The sequence below is a fragment of the Corvus moneduloides genome, chromosome 11, assembly GCF_009650955.1.
Source record: "Corvus moneduloides isolate bCorMon1 chromosome 11, bCorMon1.pri, whole genome shotgun sequence".
Classification (NCBI taxonomy): Eukaryota; Metazoa; Chordata; class Aves; order Passeriformes; family Corvidae; genus Corvus; species Corvus moneduloides.
The window spans coordinates 20,727,321-20,742,828 of NC_045486.1; the positions used below are offsets into that span (position 1 = coordinate 20,727,321).

The window sequence follows — 15,508 nt, forward strand, 5'->3', positions numbered from 1 at the left end:
TTCTGCTTCTTTTAATGTTTTCCTTTCCTCTGTTTTAGGTGTCTCCTGCAGAAAGTAACTGTAATGAGAATTTGTAGGAGAGATGAAGAGACTCCTCCACCCTTCATTAGAATTTGCTGCCTTATCCCAAATGCTCCAAAACACATTTAAATCACATAGTTGGAGCTTTTCACAAGTCAGTCCCTTTTCTCTCTTCATCTCTGATTCCAAACTAAAATGCAATTGGGAATGTAAATTCCTCTAAAAGTGGCTGCAGCCTGTGTTTTCCAAGTAGGAAGTGTGAGCCAGAGTGCACTGCGGGAGATGGAGCTCCGGCTGCGATTTAGCTTGTGCCTGTTTCAGGTTGTGCACGTGGGGTGTGGAACCTGCCCCAGCACACATGGTCTTCCTCTGGCTGCTCAGGACCAGCAGGAGAACTCTGAGCTGACCTGGGTGCCAGCTCTGTCCCTGCAGCCGTGTTGGTGCTCGCTGCAGTGCTGTGTGCGTAAGAAGGGGAGAGGGATTGGGACTGTCTCTGCAGCTCCCGAAAAGCACGGAATGCTGAGGTGGCTGAGGAAGGAGTTTCTGTAGATTCAGATACAGGCTGGAATGCTGATCTCCATAACAATCTCCTGATGGTTTCATACTTTGTACATGTAGCTGTTGCTTGTTGGCTGTTCCCTGCAGGAGTCACTGTCCTACCCATTCTTGCTGTGCCTCAGACAGGACCAGGGTCAGCAGTGGCCTTCAGCACATGTCTGAGCTCCATCAGTGCTGCTGCACTAAGGACTGGCCTAAATATTAATATGTTCATATTTATTCTATATATAAACAACCCCAGGCTGAACTGGAGTTGCTCAGCCTGGAGAAAAGGAGGCTCAGGGGGAACCTTCTCATTTCCTACAACTCCCTGACAGGAGGGGTCGGGTTCTGCTTCCAGGGAACAGGGACAGAACAAGGGGAAATGGCCTCAAGCTGTGTCAGGAAGGTGTAGATTGGATATTAGGGAAAAGTTTCTTAATGGAAAGGGTTGTCAAACACTGGAATAGGCTGCCCAGGGCAGTGGTGGAGTCGCCGTCCCTGGGAGTGTTCCAGAACAGGTGTGGATGCAGCACCTGGGGACTGGTTTAGTGGTGGTGGTGCTGGGTTGATGGCTGGACTTGATCTCAGGTCTTTTCCACAGAAACCTTAAGGATTCTGTGATTCTGTGTTCAAGGGCTTTGTGCTTTGAATTTTGGTAAAGGAGCTTGCAGGGCCTGTAGGCTTCCATGGGCACGGGGTCAAACCCCAGCTTTAGGTGAAAACAGCCACTTCTGCCAGAGTTTACAACAATTTTCAAATGTTGCCTTGTTTGAAGGTGACTTCAGTAACAGTGCTGGTATTACAGGAGTGCCATTTATCTTGATGAACACGTACATGAATGACTCGCTACTTTCAATCAGGAACATAGAATTGAAACAAAGCACAGGAATTTTGTGTGTGATCTGAGTGGTGTAGATTTGTGACACGGAGGACTTACAGAATTAAACAGCTCATGTGACTGTGTTTCTCTTAGTGTGTTGTGGGGTTACACTGAGCTGCACCATGGATTGGCCGAGCTGGAGGCAGACTGAAGTGGGAATGAGCAAAATGAGTCACCCAATAGCTGTTGTGTGAAACCACAGTGACAGCATCAAACAAGGTGCTTCATTTAGAAGTTAAAAACTCCATTTTCCTAATTTCTACCCCAAATCATTACTTTCTTAGGGAACTAAACCCCCTTGTTTCCAAACATCTGTGGTTCTGAAGCATACTGCATGGCAAAGGAGAGATTTCCTGCTGTGCTTCCTGCCAGGGCTGCGAAATTCCCCTGGAACAATCTAAACCTCATTATCAGCCCATTCAAATTAGTATTTCCTCCTACTTTTGTGAGGGATAAAAGGAGGTTTGTTTCATTGCTGTTGACTTAAGTGTCCCACTGAAATTCCTTCACAATAACTGCTCTGGCGCTGGGTGTATCCTGGAGAGTTTAAACCTCCTTGGGTTACTGGATCAAGGCAGAACCGGGGGCCATCAGCTCTTCCAGCCTGTCATTAATCCAGGAAATGCCCTGGGCCACAATCAATACTGCTGAAATTCTCCCCAAAGCCTGATTACAAAACTTCATAAAGAAAAGCCTGAGGAAATGAGAGATCTCTTCAGAACATCATCATAAAAGAAAGGAACAGTGTAATTTGTGATTATAAACCTGACAAGGACTAGGGAAGAATCCTGGAGGGTTCCCAAATAAGGAGATGGAGCTCTACAACAACTCTTCTGTCTGGTTTAAGCATCCCTACTCGCTGATTAGAAGCTCAGTGAAACTCAGAGGTTTTCTTCCTCTGCTATTCAGAATCTTTTTGTCCGCAGTCCTCAGTCCAAGCAGAGCTGGAGGGCACATGCTTGGTCAGGGGCGCTCCTGGGGCTGTCCAGGCCACTGGCTGCTGCTGTGGTGTCATTTCCCCTCTGTTCTCACCTTCTCGAGGTCTGCAGGGCTCGTGCTGTGCCATTCCTGTGAAGGCTGCGCTGCGCAGCGGAGCAGAGAGCACAAGCTGACACCAGCAGCTGGGGATGAGCCAGGGAGTGAATCTGCCCGGTGTTTCCAGTGATATTCTGAACAGAGATGAACACTCAGTTCACTCCTCTGAGGAATTTTACAGTTTTTCTACTTTGGATGAATTGGTCACGAGAAAAATGAAAATCTTGGCTTTTTTTCCCCCAAAATTGATTTGAGACTTTTCTGTGAATAGTTTCTGGGTGGGTTCTCCTGGAGGGCAGCTAAGGCTATGTGTTTTTAGCCTGTGCTGTGTGTGTTGAACTGGTGGAAGCGGACTGAGCACTGGGCAGGTGCTGGGGATTTTCTTTTCAGTTGCCAGAGTTACAAAAGGCTCACAACAGCAACCTGAAAGATGTTTGGCCTTTGGGTCAGCTTCATAGGAGCATTCATAAGCAGTTCCCTATCCCATGTGAGCTCTGCCAGGGTGTGCACAGAGCAATCTGTGCCCCAGCAAATCAGATACGGTTCAGATATAGATGTACAATCCTCCTTCAGGACTTCAAACAAAAGTACAATTTCCGTGTGATTGGTATGAGAATAAATTATGTATTTGTATGGATTGCATGCTTAAAGTGTGTGTCATGGTTTTAGGCAGTTGAACTCTAAAATGGCACAGTAGCTTGGCTTGTCCTTGGTCAACACGCCCAGTCCAAAACAAAGACCTTTTTCACTGCTACACTTTTAAAATTAAAGCAGCACTTTTAAAGCACTTTTAAATTTAAAGCAGCAACATGTCTTAATAGATGGCTGTCCCTAACACTGCAGTGTGTGGGTCTGAATGGGTAGTGGTGGAATTAATGCAATTTTTTCTGTAGATAAACGCTCAGAAGTACGGGGAGCGTATAAGCTGAATGAAGGCCTTACACACACATCTATTTGCTTCTTTATGTTTGCTTGCCTTCATATTTTTTAAGAAGAAGGAATATTGTTTTCATAATTTAGTTACCATTACAACCTCAGCTCAATTTGTAATGAGTTAAGAACGTACTGGAAGTGCTTGGCTTACTCAAGTGTTTGAGTTGCAGCACATTCAGTGATCCTGCCTAATTTTCCCAAGTGCTCTGACAGGCAGTCCCTGACTACATTCCCTGATAAACACTATTCCTCTGAATTTTAACTTTAAAATTAAACAGGGCTGGTGGAAATGCTTTGAAGAAGGAAGCCTACCTAGCCACAAAACAGAGCATGCAAAGAGTGTGCTCTCCCCCAAGATAAAATTCTTCAGACAGGAATTACAAGGATAATCGGAACCAGGCTTTCCAAAGCCTCAGCTCTTTTGAAAGTTAATAGCCAGCATAAATATACTCTGTGCAATATCTGGGGAAGGAAGGTTGAGGGGGAAAATACAGCCAAGACTATGCTGAAGGGCAAGAAACATTCTGCCTGCTCTGAGTTATTATTGTAACGAATAGAAGGACGATTGTGTAGGAACTGTTCCGCTTCAAACTCAGTGACAGAAGGACGCAGCAAAATGAGACACATTCTGAAACGGCAGGAAGAGGAATTGCTTGGGTTTGTTGCTGGTGAAAAAGGTTAAAGAATATATTTAGTTGTTCCCCCCCCTCCTTCTTTCAACCTGGACCTAATAAAGGATGCTGTCATGGAAACGTTAAAGACCAAACATCATCTAAATTATCTGGCCTCTGCCACAGGTAATACAAGTTTTGACTTACAAGGATTATCCAGAACTAAAGCCAGAGGGAATATAAGGTTGCTATTCATTCACACTTCGAACACAATCTGCCAAACAAGCCTGGCTGAGGTTATGTTGATGTATGTCTCCATTGTATGGTGCACAGTAAAATGAATGTTCGGCTTGGGTTATCCAGTTTTTCATTGTGCCTTGGGGCAGACACGGCTCTCTGTGTTTTGCCAAGCAAGCCAGCATAAGGAATTTATGAAAAAAGAATAACGTAGGAAACAGAATGTTTTCAGGTCGAAATAGAAAGCAGATGCTTCCCAAGGAGTGAAGGCAATATAACAGAACTTGTCCCGGATGAGCGGTGGGATGGATTCCCAAGGAGACGCGGGCGCCTTCGGAGGATGTAGAAAAACGCTTTGCTGCATGAGGTTTAAAATGAAGGCAGGTTGCTCCAAGTGTGATGGAGCTCCCTGACACTGCTGTGGTGATGGCATGGCAGGCTGTCCAGCAGGAATGGAAGAGGGTAGTGGAAAAGAAGGATTAGGCACTGGATTGGATCCGTGAGATGTGTGCTGAATGCTCAGCTCAGCCTGTATTTCTCCTGCAATTTGCTTTTCCATCATTTCCAAGGAGAGAAGCCTCAAAGACTGAGAAGCTGCACGTGGGTTAAAGCCCTGTCCCGAGCAGTGAGCTCACTGGGGGTTTGGTCATGGAAACACTCGAGCGCTGCCCTCGTTTCAGGGAGATTTAGAGTCAGACACATCCTGAACGCTGAGGCGCTTGGAGGAGCCTGCAGGAACCTGCACAGAGCAAACCCTCGCTCATTTATCTGGGAACAGGTCCTGGGGAGAGCTTAACCAGCCCTAATGACGTAAGTGATAGCTCCGTTTGGAGTGAAAGCAGCTGGCTTTGGGGCCGTGTTGTCATTCTCCCCTCCCCTGTCTCTGCCAAGATAAATGTTCTTCTCCTCTTTACCTTACTCATTAAAACGTCTTCCCAGCCATTCCAGATAAATCAAGCTGAGAACATGTTACAATGCACACCTAAATGGTGAAATTCAATGAGGGAATTGAATAAAGCTGCTCAGGCTGTTGATAAGATAGAAAATGACAACCTATCAAAGGCTAAAGCTACAGTACTTTGTTATTTATTTATTAGAGCTTTAAATGATTAAGAGATTGGAGCAGAAAAAAAGACCCACTGGAAACAGTTATTTTTCAGTATTTGAAGAACTCCACCAAGTTGTTCTGTGAAGTTTTTGTCATTATTTTTCAGAATACGTGGTTTTATGTTCTCAGGCCGGTATTTGATAAGGAAATAGAACTTTTTTTCTCCAGTGTGAGCAAGCAGTCCTTGTTCAGTGTATGTACTGGGGGTATTGCAGGTATGGATACCCCTTCCTTTAAACATATGTAAATCTATAAACAAGTTTTCAAGCTGCATTTATTGTTTGGGTTTTTTAATAAGGGAAACAAGTCATGAGCACTGACTTAGACTGTGCTTTGATCCCTTCCTTGACTGTATGTGCCCGTGGAAAGTGATGGAAACTGCTCCCTATCTGCCCCATTTCTGTTCTTTCTCCACTCATTCCTGGTGGGTGAGGATGGTTGCAGCAGGCGAAAGGAACCTACGCTCCTGATCAAAGAAGAGCTTCCCTGCAAGCTGTGAGGAGGTGCTGGTGGAGCTCAGCCCGTCTGCTTTGCTCCCTGGAAAGGCACAATTCCCCCAGGTGCTGCGGGGCAGAGGTGCTCCCTGTGCTGAGAGCTGATCCTGATCCCTCACCTGGCCTTATGGAACCCTCCCCAGCGATGCTGCGCTGTGAGGCTGCCCCCACCCAGCTCCCTAGGGTGGGTGATTTATGCCAGCTCAGCGCTCGGGCAGTTTGTGCAGCTGCTTTTATCAAAGTAATGTTTCAGCTCGGGAGTCGTGGCTGTCAGCTGCCCGTGTGGGTGAGCAATGAGATCCTCCAGAGGGAGATGGCTCCTAATGGAGTGTCTCATTTCTGAGGCTCCACATCAAAATCAATCTCAGTGCACAAACTCATTTCCTTGCAAGATCCTGTGTTGTTTGCTGGTGTTTAATCCCCTGTCCCACCCTCCCCCAAGTGTAAATACTATCGTTTTGGGGAAGATAAACTATTTTCCTCAGGTGTAGGAGTGGAGCAGGATGCTCCATCACAACAGCAAGAGCTCAGCTCAGTTTTCCCGGTATGACCTTTGCCTCTCTCACATGTGAGTGCTGACCCAGCAATTAACAGCTGGAATTAAAGCCAGCACTGAAGAGATGTGGGTGCCTGGGGCTGACAGTGCCCTGCCCCTGACATGCTGATCCTCATGGTGATTCATGCAGTGCTCTGGCTTTCCCTGGATTATGGATAATTGTATTTGGGGTTAATACCAGTTCTGAACTTCACCTCTACCTGCAGCCAACTGATTCTATCCAGGCCCCTGTGCTATGTCTGCCTTACTTGGGTCTCTCTGTAGTTAAAGTTACTATCTAAGACTCCTTAATGTCACGGCTCCTGGAGTAATTTTAGTAGAAAGGAAAATAATTGTCCACTGGTGGGTGGGAGGCTTGGGTGGGTTGGTTGATGTGATGGATTAGTCCTCGCTGCTCTCATCATGTGAGGAATCGTAGACTCACAGAACAGTTTGTGTGGAAAGGGATTTAAAGTTCATCTCATCCCACCCCCTGCCATGGGCAGGGACATCTCCCACTGTCCCAGGCTGCTCCAAGCCCCAATGTCCAGCCTGGCCTTGGACACTGCCAGGGATCCAGGGGCAGCCCCAGCTGCTCTGGGCACCCTGTGCCAGTGTTTTACCAGGCTCAGTGAGGAAGTGCTGATGTCTTAAGGCTTGTCTGTCTTTCTACTTAGACAAAAGAAACACTTGGAACAGACTGATGGATAAAGCTGCTGACAGCTCAGTCAGGAGTGCTGGCTCCGAGAATGGGTATTTGCATAACAGGAGTTATTCAATCAATGCAAATGCTCTGCAGAGCTGCAAACCCGAAGTGAGAATGGGAGGAAGCAGCGAAATTGGCGGTGTTAAAGGTGTTAAATGGTCTGAGTAGAAATTCAGGTGAAGCTGAAATCAGGGAAACTTCAGTGTCAAAAAAGTTCTGGCAAGAGACGGAGATATTCTATCCCTTCTTGACCTTCTGGAGCTGGCTGATGATTTCTCGCTCTCGAAACATAATTTGTGAACACTGGGAGGGAAAAAGGGGAGGAAAATCCTCCTTTGTCTCCTTTGCTGCTCTAACAAACTTTTGGTTCACTGTGTCGGTGGGAGGAAATAATTTAGTAGCCTTTAACTGTGTGTTTTCCTCAGTTTGAGCTTCAGCTAAACTTCTTAAAATACACCCAGCCACCCATAGCAGCATTTGTAGCTGGAAGCTGAAATTCTTAGCATGTAAAAGCTGCGTGGATATCCTGCGGAAAAACTGGATGTGTCCCTGGGTCCGACTGAGGCCATCCCACTGCTGCTCAGGGTTGGATCAGGCACTGAGGCAACTTGAAAGCACAGGCAGGGAGGAGATTAAATTCTCTGAGGGAAAAATGGTTTTCAAAATATTTGAATTAACTTCTAAATGTCTTTAGAAGACAATGCACAAATTTTTGAGATTAGGCCAAGATGTCCTGTAGTTCGTCTCTTCAGACTGATGTAGAGTGATAATTGCAGGAGGTGAGTTACTGAACTGCAAACAAGTGAGGAAACTGCTGCTGTTTTGTAGGGCAGCCTGACATAAATTACCTTTTTTTTCCCTTAGAGAAGAAATCTATAAATAGCAAATTATCTATTAGCAGGTGGGTTGTGAAAGGACTTTATGAAGTATCAAAGATTCACACAGTATATAAAAAACCCCCAGGATTACAGAGTTCTCAAACAAAATTACTTCGTTTTCTGTGAGCAGATGCAAATCTGCTTCTAAATCTGCTAAGATCATGGAAGCCCCAAATAAACAAAGCTCTGTTTGAATGTTTTAGTTACACACAGAGCTGAAAATCCCTATCCAGCAGAGAAACTCTGTGGTCCTCAGTCCTGTGCACGTATTTAGTTGTATACATTTGTTCTTGCTAATGGAGACTTAAAATATCATAAATCCGTGCTAATGTCTGCGAGTCCTATTATGAGTTATTCTAGGTTCTTTAAAATTCCTGATGATGATAAAATGCAGTGGTTTGTTTATTTTATGATAACTTCATTCTGGGTTTAATTATTCATAAGATCACAACAAAAGACAATATATTTTGCAAATATGACTGTTTAATAGTATGGCACTTCAGTAGAGCAATCTGATATTGAATCTTTAGTGAGGAATGAGTAACTCAGTTTTATTTGAATTATAAGTCATGTAGATTACTGCAATGTAGATAGTTAAATTCTGCTCTATTCTCGTGTTCCAGCAAGAACACCAAATGTATTTCAGCACTTGGTAAAATGAATGGAGTTTCCACTGAGGGAGTGAATTAAAACTGTGTAACTGTTTTATAGGAATGTGTTGTAATTATCTGGTACTGGATGTATTTCCTGCCAGTTTAACTGCATAGATCAACCCTCCAATGTCACAGAGCAACTCTTACACCTAAAACAGCTTTCAGGACTCAAGGATATTTTAAGATTGTTAATGTGCTGTATAAAATGAAAGCATTGCAGAGCCTGAGGGCCATGTGCAGATTGTCGTGGTGCCCTGGCGTGTGAGCAGGAACTGGGCAGGGTGGGGGGGACACAAATGGCTTTGGTCCTTAACCCCCCTGCACCTGCACGGGGTGGGGGCACAGTGGCTCCAGGTGGGTTTGGGTTGTTTCTCCCCGAAGGCTGGAGGAGAACAAAGTGCCCCAAGTCTGTACAGTAGGTGTATAGGATACAGCAAAACCCTATTTCACTGCAACCTGCAAATGTACATCTTCGCTGGAAATCCACAAAGGAAAATGTGGGAACTAGAGCAGCATTCTGCATGTCCATCTCTCACTACATCTCAGTGCCAGTGTTTCACAGGGTCAGTTATGTCTCCCAAACCCTTTTCAGTGTATTTTTAAGCCAGCTGAACCCTCCAGGGCTGGGGCACTCTGTGCTAACCCAGCCTGAGTAGTGAGGGCACTGTTACAGCAGTGTAATGACTTAGTAAATCAACTTGCATCAAGTGGCCAAGCATGATTTTTCAGGGAGTTTGTTCAGAGTTGTCAAATATGGAGTTTTCTTCAAACCAGTTATATTATTTGTACTGTTTAAAATTCCTAATTTCCTTCTGCTGTTCCCCCCTGAGTGACATCACCAGGTGAACAATTATATCAAGATGTTCCAGGTATCAGTTGTCTCTTTCTTTGTTTTCCTTGTAACCAGACAAAATGTGGAAAGAAGGGGAAAAACCTCACCCTGAGCTATTGTTATTTTAAAGGTCTTCTCAATTAAGAAACAGAGTTACACCAAATCAATTCCATACAAAATAATCTACAGAAATGTGTGTGTGTGTGTTTCACACAGGTTCCACGAAGGAATTGATTGAGAGCTGCTGTGGAGCTGGACAGCAGTGGGCTATAGACAACGGGGAGTGCACAGAAATCCCTGTAAGTGGCATGGATGGTGATATTTGCAGGTACGTAAGGTAAAACTGAACATTTTCGGTTAACACAAAGAGCAGCCCTTGAGAAGTTCATGGGATGTCCAGGAGACAGGGAACTGTCATTCATTGCCTAAATTATTGGTAGACTGGCAATATGTCGTGGCAAATTAGAAGGGAGGATTTCTCCCTCCATTTGCCCAAAATCTAATCTAAACAAAAGCTTTTTAAGGTTTCTTTTTGTCTCCCACATGAGCAGAGCACAGATTTCTGTTTCCCATTTTCAGCACATCTGTGGAGTTGCAGTTAAATTGGAGGGCAGAGCTTGGCTTCCCCTTGGCAGTGCTAAATGCAGTGATTGTCCATGTCCTTATGGGATGTATTTATTGCCCACTGTGAGTGGGCCCTGGTTCTGCTGGAGAGGGGAGCACATGCCTGGTGCTGCTGCTGGTGTCAGCAGCATCTGGTGTGAGAGGGTGCCAGGCTCTCTCTGCACAGCAGGACAACAAGGATGGGTGCAGGGTAACATGGACCCAGTACTGCACGAGCTGCACTTCATCCCCTTCCCTCCCCACCAGTCTGGAGCAGGCCTTGGGGAGGGATGAAGGCAAACTTACTCCAGACTCACATTCTCGAAGAGTGATCCCATCATTTAGAGCACTGAAAAACTTCGGCATAATGACTTTTATCACATTTAGTATCATTGCACCTCTCTGAAGTTAGTGGGAGATGGAAATCCTCCCCACTGGGATCTGGCGTGACGTAACTGACACATGCCAACTGTCTGTGCAGTAAAGGCAGATTAAAACATTCCAGCCTTGGCCTAAGTAGGTGTAAATCCAGTACATTAATGAGTTGCACCTGCACATCTGAGGCTGGTTTTAGATGAAAAAGCCAGATCCTAAATGTTTCAGTCCCTGTGAGTCTATTGGGATTTAAAGGAATAAGAGATCAGGGGTTCAACTGTCTTACTTCTAAAATTTCAGTTGTGTCCCTGTTTTAAAGATTTAAGCCCGCCTATAAATATTATGTCCAAAGAAAAAATTTAATGTAAAAAATATTCAGGTATGTGGCCTCAGAGCCTGGAAGGCAAGGACAACAACTTGGTGCTGCTGCTGGGGGATGTGGCAGCGAGCAGAGCTGGTGACCCTGCCCCTCTCCAGCCCCGGGGCACTGTCTGTGCTGGAACCCTGCAGCTCCCAAGAGTCTGTGCCAGCTCAGCACACTGCCTGAAGACTGTAAGAAGTAGAATCACAGAATCCCAGAATGGTTTGGGTTGGAAGGATCTTGAAGTCCATCCAGTGCCACCCCTGCCATGGGCAGGGACACCTCCCGCTGTCCCAGGCTGCTCCAAGCCCCGTCCGGCCTGGCCTTGGGCACTGCCAGGGATGGGAATAGATAGAAAGTAGACACTAGTTTCAAAAGCTAGTTCCTGTTCTGCCAGGACAGTTCTCTGGACACATTTGGGTGTTACAAGTGTCCATCACCGTGATGAAGGATTCATTTTCTCAGTTCATGCAGATGAAGGAAGCCTCCCTGTTGCACAGAGGTTGCAGACTGAGGTGTCTGTTGTTTCCAAATGCTATTTTGAGGTGTTCATGTGGTAAAAACATTGTTGTTGAAGCTACTTCTTGATGTATCTTGATGTCTCTGGGCATTCAAGGACCAGCCTGGCCTGTCTCTGTGTAGTGACCAGCCACACTAACTGCAAGATGGACACTGGGCTACAAGAGATCAGGTGCAGTAACTTGATGACTGAACTTAAAAAGCAGGTTACAGGAAATCTTTAGATAATCAGTGGATAGTCTGATATAAAAATACTCCCAGAGCTTGTACCACTGGCTGTGTCAGAAATAGGATGTTAGCCTAGATGAAATCTCATCTGACCCAGTGTAGTAGTTTTTATCTTATAATTGGTGAGTTTTATCACAACAGAGCCGTGCTTATCTGGGTGGCATTTGCATGAGCTGTCCCAGCACGGGCCCTGCTCTTTGCTGACACGTGTCCCAGTTAGAGACTCACACCAGTTTAATGCAGCAGTTCACTGAGCTTGACTCACTAACTCTTTTCCTGAAGCAGAAGTGTTCTGAATATTCTTCAAAATTCGCTTATCTGCTCTGCAAAGAGCAGGTTTGTGAAACAGAACAAACCAAGAGCATGTGGTTGTCACTGTTGGTTCCCAGTTCATTTTCTGGTGATAGAGGAGCTGAAACTGAGCTCTGCTGATAAGTAAAAAATACTAAAATAAAGAATGGCCAGTGATACTCCAGCAGGCCAGGAATTTCTCCTGTCTAAATGTCCCATCTCAGAAGAACATGTCTATAGAGATTTCAGTGTTTAAATACAGAAAACACCTTGCACATACAAAAAAGCGTCTAAGAGCATTTGTTTGGGTTTTTTTCAACTTAATCCCCTGCTTCCCAGTTTCACCTCTCTTGTGCTACCCAACATAAAAATATTAATATAAAAGTGACACTTGGCCACTGATACTGGAAAAGCAGCCAAGTGTCTGTCACTGCCTGGTTTCTGCTGGGATAAGAGACGTCCCTTTCCATTTTTTTTTGTGAATTGCCCAATCTACAGGTCCCCCCTGAGCCTCCTTTTCTCCAGGCTGAGCCCCTTCCCAAGCTCCCTCAGCTGCTCCTGGTGCTCCAGCCCCTTCCCTGGACACGCTCCAGCCCCTCAATGTCCTTCCTGTCCTGAGGGGCCCAGAACTGACCCCAAGGTCCCTCAGCAGTGCCAGCGCAGGGGACGGGCACTGCCCGGTGCTGCTGCCAGGGCACGGCTGGCACAGCCCAGGTGCCATGGGGATGGTTCCACAGCGTGTCAGGGAGCCCAGGCTGTGGGATGTGTTACATGTGATGGCTTGGCCCTTGCAGGATTGCCCAGAAGCAGTGCTGTGTGTCCACGGTGAGGGAGAACGGCTGCCTGGCCGGGATGATCGCTGCCAAGGAGGGGGACACGTGTGGCCCCGAGGAGAGCGATCCCTGCGCGGGCTCGTCCTACAAGGTGAGCTCCTCTGATGCTTCTGCAGACGTGTAAGGTGTCCTCAGAGCCTGCCTTCAGCAGTAATTTGTTTGTGCACTGCTATGGGGCACAGAAAAGGTGAAGTTGCAGGAATGTGGCAGGGAAATGGAGCTGCTTGCATTTAAGTTTGCAGCCCCTTTTAAAACTTCACAGTGATGTTGTTTTGAATTATTTCCATCTCCATTTTGTAGACCTAACTGGCTGTATTGCTTTTGCTTCCTTGCTTTGGAAGTAGCTGAAAAGTCCATTTTAGTTTTTGTGTCTATAGTGTAGAAGAATTTAGGAAATGATGGGGCAAAACTTAATTGAAGATATAATGTGAAACCCATTACTGGACAGTTTGCTTGGCTCCAGTGTTGAATTGTGGCCCCCTTTCCCAGTTCTCCACAATGCTGGACTAGAGGAACAAGCATTTAGGTGATGATGGAAGCTTTTGTTCATAAATAAAGGCAAACCATTAGCGGCCAGCACAAATCACAAATCCTGAGCCACAGCCTCCGCTTAGATAAATGAGATTTGCTTTATGAGAATCACTGGAGCCAAACCAATTTAAACCAGTTTGAAGATTCAGCAGCTCACTTGTCTTGTTTTCACCAGAACAGTGCCTTTCAGAATTCATTTCCCTCTGATCCTAATTTACATAGCTATAGCTCAGCTTAAGTGCAGCTTCCGTGGGCTCAGCAGGAACCTGATTAGTTCTATCTGTTCCTGTACATCGGAGATTCTCACAGATAATTGTTCACTGGAAGAGCAGAGAACGTGGACATCCACTGCAGAGTGTAAGGTTTAATTAGCTATGCTGATTTGTCATCTTCAGAACTATTACTAATTTTGGTCTGAAGCCTATCATTAGAGTAAAAAGAGAATTTGTGCACTTGGGAGAAGACATTAATATGTCTGAAATGTGACAGAATTGTTGTTCTTAGGTTTTCACCAGGGGTGGTTTGCATGCCCGGCAGAGGCAGGCTGTGGAGTCGGTCTGATTGCACATGCCATTCCTCAGGCAGAGGTGGGGAGGGAGAACTCCATCGTTCCTGTCTGACCTGAAACCAGTGACAAAATACTCTCGTGGAATGGTTGCTCATGCCAGTTCCAATGGGATTTTTCCTTTAAGATAAACCATCTGAGACAGTAAAATTACTGAACAGCTTTGCTCACCTATTTAGCTTGTTTAGCTCTTGAGTCATTGCAGCTACTGCTTGAAAAAAAATCAATAAATACTGAGACTGTTGAGACTTTGTATTACTTTAGCATTACAGTATGTACTGCTGTAATACAAAATAATCCAACTTTGTAATGCTTTGTACTACAGGAAAGGTTTTCTAATTTTATTATGGTTAGACATTGTTTCAGAGGTGATCTGGCAGAAGATGCTGACAGTCCTTAGTGGTGTTTCCCCTGCTCTTAGTAACTGCTGTGGCATGAATCAAAAAAGTTTGTTTGGAATGTGGAAAGATTGATTAATTGCCCCCAAAACCAGCAAGTTATCTACACTGTCCTGCCAAAAGCCAGTGTTTTAACTCCAGGTTACAAACATTTGTAGGTCTTCAGCATTTTCAGGTGTGGGATCCTTCCTTTTGCTTCAAGGTGGAGGTGGCAGTGCTGGTTTTTCAGATCCAGGAGTTCAGCCTGTGTTCAATCAGCCTAACCTTAGGGTGCTTTAACTGTTATTTACTTATTTAGTTGTTATTAATACAAAAAGCACATGCTTGGGGTTTTTTCCCAGTGGGTGGAGACTCCACCATGGAAAATCCAATTATGCTGGATTCCAGCAAAGATAGTTTTGAGGGGAATGCAGAAAGCTGTGAACCAAAGAATGGTTCTCAAGGTGTTTCTCAATTGCAAGGTAAAAAAAGTCATCTTTGCTATTAAATCAGTTGTAGAATTCCTGGGAAGTTCAGAAAGCAGCTAATAGAAGGTCGAGGCATTCCAATTTTTGCATTTTAGAAGGAATTTTTCAACGAACAAGTTTTTCCACTGGAAAATGAGACAGTTTTGTTCACCTGGAAAATATGTGAGCCCAAAGATGTCTGACTGATTGAATACTCTCTGTCATACCTGCACATGGGATAAATTGTGAATAAACTATGACTGCAAGAAGCCAGGGTCCTCAAGGCAAATATTGTATATTTTACAGTACTTCAGTAAAACCATGGATTATCTTGAACTTCTTCTATTTTGCATATTGAAGGTGACAGAACTGAGCTAAAACTGAAAAAAAATGCAGAAAATAGAAATTTTTTCCATAAAATTTTGAATTTGAAGGTTCTGGATTTGGGGAGGATGGAAAGAGGAATTTTCCCTTTTCTAGCATGACCACAATTCATTATTGCTAGATTTTTTTTTTTTAATACTTCTTTTGAAAAGATGATTTAGCCTATTTAGCATGCAAAATAATTCGTCCTCTTCAAGGGGCGTGCTGTAAATTTTACACAAATGTTTTTGGGCACGTGAAGGCAGCTCCTCGTGGCTGTGCATATTTGCAAATGTGAGTAATGTCTGCTGTTTATGATGTTTGGGGATTTTTCAGATTAGGAAGCAGGGCCATAAAACATGAGCTGCAGCCATCCAAACTGGCTGAACATGCAAGGCTGTGCACTGAGTGTGAAATGCTCACGAAACCCCAGTGCTGTCCTGAAAAAAGGGACTTGGCAGAAGAGTTTCTGAGCATTGAGCTGGCAGTGGATGCATTTCCCTGCTGGAGACAGGCTCTGGTTTAGTGGCAA

General features: G+C 44.9%; 1 protein-coding gene across 4 annotated transcripts in view; it reads left to right on the top strand.

The window, feature by feature from the left end:
* The window catches only part of FBLN2 (fibulin 2), a 95,221-nt gene that overhangs the window by 52,328 nt on the left and 27,385 nt on the right, over positions 1-15,508 (top strand). For all 4 annotated transcript variants that reach the window (XM_032120769.1, XM_032120770.1, XM_032120771.1 and 1 more), the window contains exons 3-4: positions 9,680-9,791; positions 12,635-12,764. In XM_032120769.1, coding sequence (XP_031976660.1) covers positions 9,680-9,791; positions 12,635-12,764 — 242 coding nt within the window. The remainder of the gene's footprint in view (positions 1-9,679; positions 9,792-12,634; positions 12,765-15,508) is intronic.